At 55.6% G+C, this 8,629-nt stretch overlaps 1 protein-coding gene across 1 annotated transcript in view; it reads right to left on the bottom strand.

Moving 5' to 3' along the window:
- Window positions 1-5,995: 5,995 nt before the first annotated feature.
- The window catches only part of WNT3A (Wnt family member 3A), a 49,779-nt gene continuing 47,145 nt past the window's right edge, over window positions 5,996-8,629 (bottom strand). The window contains exon 4 of the mRNA XM_047776328.1: window positions 5,996-7,996. Within this exon, the coding sequence (XP_047632284.1) occupies window positions 7,517-7,996 (480 nt within the window). The 3' untranslated portion in view covers window positions 5,996-7,516. The remainder of the gene's footprint in view (window positions 7,997-8,629) is intronic.

Here is an 8,629-nt window from a genome sequence, read left to right as displayed (position 1 = left end):
TGAGAGTGAACTGCAGGTGGACAAGAAAATATGGTGTGAGGTCTCAGCTTTCTTAATGCTGCCCTGACAAACATGCTAGTGCCCTTAGGCAAGTCATGTCTTGCCCATGTTTGTTTCCCCATCCATGGATTAGAGATCCCCCTTTAGTTCAGAGTAGGACCAGTATGTGAGAGGGTGCAGGCTGAGGCACTCCAACTCCAACCTCTGGGCACTGGGGAACCATGGAAGACTCTTTAGCAGAAGAGGGTGCTGCCTTGGGGATGTGTGACCCATGTCCTTTGTTCCTGAGGTTTCTATTTTCTAGCCCAGAGCTAGGAACTAAAAGCACACTTGGGGAAGAAGCACATGTCATCTATGGGGCTTCTTCCAAAAACCTATTTTTTCTTTTCTTTCTTTTCTGCTTTTTTAGGGCCATATCTGCAGCTTAAGGAAGTCCCCAGGCTAGGGGTCAAATTAGAGCTGCAGCTGCCTACACACAGACACAGCAATGCTAGATCTGAGCCACATCTGTGGCCTACACCGCAGCTCATAACAATGCAGGATACTTGATCCACTAGACAAGGGCAGGGATTGAACCTGCATCCTCACGGATACTAGTTGGATTCTTAACCCACTGAGCCACAACAGGAACTCCTGGGGCTTCTTCCAAAATCTAAACATCAAACAGCCTTACCCAGGGCTCCTGGCTTTGCATCTCTGTAGTTTGCAGGCTGACAGGCTGGGTAAGCCAGGCGAGGTGGAATGAACCCTTTTAACCTGTAGGCAGTGGAAGAAGCTAAGGAGACTGGGGGTGCTGTTGAGCCCTGCTGGAGGTTCTGCTTGGGCCTGCCCACCTCTCTGCAGTCCAGTTGTCAGGCAAGGGGCAGACAGGTGGGGAAGTCCCCTTCTTCCCTAAGACCGCCCCACTGCTGTCTTGGAATTCCACCATTCACCCTCTTGTATTAATACCTGGGCCTCCCTACATTCCTGTCTTTGGTTCTGCAGATGGCTGCTGGGGTTGGGAGGGGAGGGTGTATGCAGAGAGTCCTGACACCTGCAATCGGGACTTGGAGGACATTGGAGATAGAAGCCTTGGAGGAGCTTGAGCAGGATCTGTGGTTGGACACAGAGCCCTGGGGAGTCTGAGGGCACTGGTAAACCTTCTGGGCTCCTTTTGGAGGTTACTCTCTGCCACAGAAACTCATTTCTTCCTAGAAGCCCTCCTGGATTAACTGCAGTGCCTCAAGTATTGACCACTTCCAATCACACAAGCACCTCACCCATAGGATTCTGGCCAGTGCTGGCCCATTGCTGGTGGGTGAACCAGCTGGCTTCTTGCCTCAGGCCAGGCTTCAGGCATCACAAGTTGTGGGGAGCAGGTCTGTCTCCCCCTGAGAGTGGAGGGAAGGCCCTCCCAGAGCTGGGCCTCCATGGGTAAGAGGGGGTGCCATCCCTACCAGCCCAGCGCCTCCCTCCCAGCCGGCTGTGTTTGGGTGGACGAGTCCTGGTCCTTACACCATAAACACCAATTTGCAGGGCCCTGAGAGCCAAATGACTGTTTACTGTGTGCTCCAGAGACTCAAATAAAAAAGACAGAGAGGGAGAGAAAGACGTGATTGAGGAGCCAGGCTGGATCTAAATATCAATTAGCACCTTCTGACTAGCTCCTGTCCCAGCTGCCAGGCCAGGCCGGTGGCGGCTCCAAGGCTGGGGCCCTCCCCAGGGCTTCCCCAGTGCCCTGGGCACCCTGCATTGTCCTGGCATCTGTAGGGACAGACCTCTCAGAAGTATGGGATGCCTAAAGGGCCCAAAGTAAGGATGTCAGAGCCAAAGAAACTGTACCCTGTGTTCACCTCTTCTTGGAAGCCCTCCCAGATGACTCAGAAGGTAGCAAAAGGGGCCATCACTCAAGTCTCTGGGGCCAGGATCACCGGGGGGTGGGGGGTGGGGCAGGTGGAATGTCCTTTGTTAGCTGCCCTCCCTCCCCCCACCCCCCCACCTTATTGTGGGACAGGGAGAGAGGAAATGGGGTGGTCTTGCCTTCATGAACTCACACAAGGGAGCGAGGCCTCAGTGTACCTATCAGTTCTCGGTGTACCTATCAGTACCTGTGAACGGAAGGGCTGGCAGCACTCCCATCCATGTGGATGACAGGGGCATATCCCATTCCTCCAGGCCTTGGATATCACCTTGGGAGGTCATCCACTGTCCAGACTGAGGCTGGACTGGAGCTGGAGGGCAGTGTGGGTGGGTAAGTTACCCTGTTCCTGCTCAAGCCATGAGGCCAAGGGGCTCCTGGAGAGGAAGCTGCTGACTTCCAGGATGCCCTGTCCTTGGGTGTCCTGACCAGAGGGTTTCATGAATGGACACAGGGTTCCAACAGGGAAATGAGTGGCAGGCAAGAGGGCCAAGTGGCTTGGGAAGGACCAGGGACCTATGGGGGAGGGAGCCCCTAAAGGGGAGAGCTGAGGGAGTGGGACCACCCCAGGCCATCAGGCCAGACCCCAGGATAAACTATGTTATGTCCATCAGACCAGACCCCCAGAATAGGGCAAAGTCCTGGCTAGTGGAGACTTGAAGCCCACCCAGTCCATCACTGTGCAGGACCAGGAAACCTTGCTGGGAGTGCTTAGCCATCTCTACCAGGCCTGGTGACCTAGAGCTGGTTCTGCACCTGTTGCTTTGGGGGTCCCAGCTCTGAAGATTCTGGCCCAGAACAGAGGTTGGGGGATGGGGTGGTTCAGAGCATCCCTGAAGGGTGGAAACTGAAGGCCCAGTACCTAGAAAGTGGAAGTATCTGAGAAAGGGGGGAGGGCCAGTGGGGGCCCCAGGAGGAGGGGGCTGACCACACCCCCTCCAGCACTTCAAAGCTGCTGCCCCAGGAGTGTGAGATTTGCAGGGGGCTGGGCCAAGGGGGGCCATGGTGGGGTGAGGCCCCACTACCTCCGGGCCTTTAATATGGTTATTCCTCTCCTGTCTCAACTACCTGTGAACAGGCCTACCAGGCCCATTTCCTCCTTCTTCAGGGCTGGCAGGAGGGGCTGTAAACTCCCTGGAGAGGTGGCTTCTGAGGCCCAGGCAGACTACCCTGTGCTCTGCTCTCCCTCTAAGTTGAGGGTAAAGGGCAGAGGGGCTGGGGGGCTGGGCCAGGGTTCATGGGGACATGACGATCTTGGCAGGTGAGGGGGGGGGCCAGCTGGGCTCCAGAGATGCTCCAGATGGAACATTTCACATCAGCAAAAGGCAGGAGCAGAGGCCCCAGTGAGCCCCCTTATCCCGATTCCTCTTGCACTGGAGGGAAACTGAGGCTCCTAGAGGGACTGGGCTTGCTCCTGACCAGCAGAGAGTAGAGGTTTTTCTTCCTTATTCACACAGGCTCTTGCTAGCTCCCTTCACCCATTTACCAGGGCTTGTCCTATGGCTGATGGGCTTCTTCTGGAGGAGTTCTGCCTCTCTCTGCTCTGGAGTCAGGGCGATGGGGAATGGGGGGCCTGGTGCCTCCTCGTGGAAAGCTCATACCAGAACTTCTGCCCAGATCCTAACATTGAGCCTTTTGTGCTGTCTGTTCACTGTGGATGTGTCCCATAGACTGCTTGATGAAGGCACCTGTCGCCCCCCATCTCCAGGGCCTGACCCCTCTGTGGAGCATCTGATCTGGCTCTATTGCCTAGTGGGCTGTGTGGGCTTGGGGTCCTTTCTGCTGGTGACTCATACTGTTGGTGAGATTGGCCATCTGTATTCTAGCCTCAAACACTGTCCTATGGGATTAATCACTGGCTCTCTCTTTATAGGGTGTCTGTTTGCAGCCCATCTGGCCCCAGCTGACCCCTTGGGACCTAAGTTGAGAATCCCTGGTGGTCAGCTACAGCCCCTAAACAGTGGGTGACCTGGCCTGAAGTGGGCCTGGTAGGGAAACAGTAAGCCCCAAACCAGTAAGGCCATGGGCTTGGGGCAGGATGTTGGTGTGCCAGCCTGGGAAGCTGACTGGGGGTGTGAAGGTAGAGGCCTTGGGAGTTCAGAGACCTGGGTCTGTCTCCAGTCCCTTAGTCTTGCTGGGCCTCATCTGGCTGTATCTTCAATGACTTGCAGCCTTGAGTAAAGACCAGTGTGGCCGGGAGGTGTTCTTCCAGGTCTTCTCTTGAGGGATGAAGCCATAGCCTCCCATCACTATGCTTCCTCTCTTCTCCCTCCCTCCCTTGATGGGTTCCCACTGCATCTACCAGGCAGCTCCCCATACTCTATCACAGCCCCGTGCTGTGTCTGCACAGCTCTGTCCTGGTCCCCTATCCAGCCAGCTGTGTCTCTGCTGCAGAGGGTGGCCCTTCCTTCCTTTGTTCTCAAGGACACCGTATGGCCCTGATATCTAGCCATGGAGCCAGCTGAATTGGGCTTCCCTCCCTCTGCTTCCAGTAGGCATAGCCCTCCCAGTTATGAGGATCTTGTTTACCCACAGCCCCCTCCATTCCAGCAAATGGCCCTTGCAGAGTGGCTGTGCTGGGCCTGACCTTTGAGAGGGTGGGGGCTAAACCTCCTGTCCTCACCTCCAGCACAATCTCCTCCCATCCCCCGACCTGTCCCCGTCTATCCCTCAACCTCCCCCACCTCCTCAGCTTTCTCCCTCCCTGTGGGTCTGGCTAGATATCAGGCAGGGCTGAGATGGTGGTGGTAGTTGGGTCAGGGGCATGGAAGAGAGGAGCAAGGATCCTGATCCTGGCTTGAAGAGGTGAAGGTAGGGCCTTGAGAAAGCCATCCCTTCTTCCCCTGGCTCCTACAACCTCAGTTTTAAGAGGCCCATGCAGCTCCACATATCTTGCATACCATGAGGGTGGATCTAGGCAATAGTCATGGAGGGACAATGTGAGGCTCTTACCAGCAGGATGCCTTGCTTGTCCTGGGGGAACTCCCTGTCTTGCCTGGAAAAGTAGGTGGGGGGCTCCTGAAAACAGGGCAATCCCATCCCCATCCCAAGGTTTTGAGCATGGTACCAGGATGAATGTAGTGATAGGATTTGGCTGACCATACATTTAGAGACAGCTAACTCCTGCCAAGTCTTGCACACCTGAGCTATGCCCTGCAATGGATGGGAGGTTGGGGGTCCAGGGTCAGTTCTTGCCCCTGTCCTGAGGATGGATATGAGCAGGAGGAAGCCCCAGGCAGTTCTTGGCTTCAAGCAGTGGCTCTCTGCTAGTAAGGGATGTCCTTCACGACCTGCCACATGACTTCCAGCTGTGTGAGCAGTGACTTCTAAAGTGGATTTTGCAGGAGGTAGGAGGATGCCAGGCCCAGAAAAAAGCACCTGCTTGATTTCTAGGCTTTAGGCTGGTGAACTTCATATTGAGGGAACATGTCTTTCCTCCCAGCCAGACCAGGCTCCTAGAATACCCTGTGGCACGCTGAGGGAGGGACCCCACACAAGGGTCATGTCCCCAATCCCAGAGAGCATGGCCACGTAGCTGGTGCTCAGATGTCAACTGAGTGAGGTATGAGGTATATGTTTGGGGAAGTGGCTTTCAGCTGACTTGGTAGATGTCCTGCTATACCACTGACATGCATGGGGTGTCTGCCATTGGGGCTGCCATGGTGCATGTCCCCTGCAGCAGTCAGGCCTCCTTGCCCCTTTCTCTGCACCTCCACTGGGGTCTTCTGTCGAGGTCTCTAGTCTACCTGGCCCCAGACTTTGAGACAACTGACTGTTTCCTCCTTTCTTTGGTGTGACCATCCCTCTTCCTTCCCCTGGAATTCCAGCTCTGGAGGACATTGCAAAGGGCCCGGGAGTCTCTGAAGTACCATGTCAACTGCCCCCTCCCAGAGGGCCACGACTGATTTAGGCCCCACACTTTGCTGATCCACCACCAAAAATCCAGCACAGGCTTGTTTGGTTGTTTCTTCTTCTTCTTCTTTTTTTTTTTGTTTTTTTTTTTGTTTATACTTTCCCCATTATTTGAAACTGACAAGCTATGACTGAAATAATTTCTTTCATAGAAAGAAAAGGAAAACAACAACACATCTGTTTGTCTAGCTTCTGTGTATGGTGGATATAGCAGCATCAGAAATAAAAATAAAATGAAAGATGCAAAATTCAAGGCAGAGAAAGGTCATGTCCCTAGTAGGGCATGCAGGTTGTTCCCCCCACCCTCCTTCCACACACACTGTGTCTTTTCCCCCTGCCTGGAGGGTGGGCCCCTGGGGCCAGGGCGCCGGGCAACATTTCACAGTGGCACAGGCTGAGAGAGGAGAAGTCTGGCTGGAAGTCCCTTTGGGAACTGGCTGAAGGGTCCATCAGCCTCATTCATGTTCATTCTCAGACTGGATGGATGAGTCAGATGTGAGGAGGGCCAAGCAGCTAAGCAGCCAACCACAGGCTCCATGACAATGACCACTGGCAGGCAGGTCTGGTGCACCATTGCCACAGCGGCAGGACCTGTGGGGTCAATCCTGGCCATGAGGGGTTGGGGCAGAGACCACTCCTCTTGGGGATATGGGTCCTCTGCAGCAACAGTGTGGGCTCATCCCCTATTCAAATCTCCCAAACAATTTAACCCAACCCAACCCAACCCAACGCAAAGTGAGCCTCCAAGGCAGGCTATGAAGCTGAGTAGGGCCTGGACAGGAGTCAGTCAGTGTCAGCTCTGGGCAGCCTTGGCGTCTGGGCCCCTTGCTTGTCTTTCCCTTACAAGGGGCTGTCAATGACAGAGGGGGAGCGAGGTGCTGAGGCCAGGAGGGAGGCGACAGCAGGGCTGGAAAAGGAGGCTCTGCTCCTCTACCGTGGGTGGGGTGGAGTGCAAGTAGGAATATGTGAAGACAGGGAGAAGGGAGAGCCAGATGCACGATTTCTATCAGCTGCAAAGTAGAGGGCTGACCACCCAGACTGGCACTTTTCTGGAACCTGGAAGAGCCACTGGGAGAGGGCAGAGGTGTCTGAGGCCCAGCACAGGGCAGCCAGGACAGAGCTATGCCCTCAGACTACGGCCACCAGGCCCCCTCTCCTTCACCCAACTCCAGGTGGTTCTTGGGGCTTTGTAGGGCAAAGGCTTTCCCCAGTAGGGTTCCTGGTAGGGAGGATTGGCAGGTATCAGGTTGAAGGAGGAGTGCTGCAGGCCTCCAGGTACCTGAATCATTGGAAGGTGTGCCCCAGACCTCAGTGGAAGGGGTAAGGGACAGTATGCCCCACCCCCACCCCCACCACACATTCTCCACAGCTGGTCCTGCCAGGAGATAACTGCTCTACACAATGTCCAGTGTATGGAACCATGTGATCTTTGGAGGACGGTAATGGCAGGCTAAATCCCCACCCCCTGGAGTCCAGTCCCCAGAGAGGACACTGCTATCCTCCAGGAGCCCCATTCCTGGAGCTTCACCCCAAAGAGGGGCCGTGCACCTGTCAGGAAGAACTCCAGCAAGATCAGGAGCCTCATGCCTGACCTATCACAGAGGCCCCACCTCCCTTCAGGAGCTCCACCTATAGCCCTGGCCCCAGTGAGGACACTGCCCCACGCTGGGAGGAGCCCCACTCCACTGGTGCCGGGTGTGGTGCCTCCTACTTGCAGGTGTGCACGTCGTAGATGCGCGTGCACTCCTGGCAGCTCACGTAACAGCACCAGTGGAAGACACAGTGGCACTTCTCCCTCCGCCTCTCAGTGCGTGCGTTGTGGCCTCGGCCGCAGCACAGCAGGTCACAGCCATCAATGCCATGTGAGCTCACGTTGCAGGTGCGGTCACGTGTACCGAAGGATCCCGTCTCGGGGTTGGGCTCACAGAAGTTGGGTGAGGCCTCATAGTAGACCAGGTCGCGCTCTGTGGGCACCTTAAAGTAGGTGTAGCGTGGCCGCAGGGTCTCCACCCAGCCACGTGACTCGCGGTGCTTCTCCACCACCATCTCAGAGGCGCTGTCGTACTTGTCCTTGAGGAAGTCGCCAATGGCACGGAAGTCAGGCTGCGACCACCAGCAGGTCTTCACCTCACAGCTGCCTGACAGCCCATGGCACTTGCACTTGAGGTGCATGTGGCTGGCGATGGCCTGCAGGAACGTGGGAGTGGGGGTGTCAGGGCTGATCCTCAGTCTCCCTAACTCCTGGATCAATGGCTGTGCTTCTTGCCTGTAGTCCCCTCTCCACTCACCTGATAAACCCAAACTCTCCCACTTGCCCCATAAAACTCTGGGACTCCCAGGAGGAAAAGATGTCCTCCCAGCACCACCCTTCCGGGTGGCTCCTTGGTAGACCCCAAATCCCTGGAGGACAGGGCCTGGGAGGTTCTCCCTCCCTCTCCTGGGCTGAGTCCATCTCTATACTACCTATGTTGAGTGAAGGAAGGGGCTGTAACATGTGACATGTACTTGCTGGGGTGGAGGTAGGAAGTCTATCATTCTGATTGGGAGAACCCAAGACTTTGGCTCAGAGATATACATAAGCTGGGTGGCAAGGTTGGGGGTTGACCTCTGACCTGAGCATGGGTAATGGGAGTGGCTTGAGCAGGGAACCTTCAGGGCCCAGGAAGCTGGGTTTGCCTGACTATAGGGAAGTGGCTGAGAACTGTGCGTATTTCTCCTGTGAGCATCCTGGTGGAAGGTTCTTAGCCCTTCTCTCTTTGGGGGAAGGAGTAGGAGTGGGGTGAAGGGTCCTGTGACTTAATCAGAACTAAGTCTGCACTG

Source organism: Phacochoerus africanus, chromosome 4 (genome assembly GCF_016906955.1).
Source record: "Phacochoerus africanus isolate WHEZ1 chromosome 4, ROS_Pafr_v1, whole genome shotgun sequence".
Lineage (NCBI taxonomy): Eukaryota > Metazoa > Chordata > Mammalia > Artiodactyla > Suidae > Phacochoerus > Phacochoerus africanus.
This window is presented reverse-complemented; position numbering and strand designations above follow the sequence as displayed.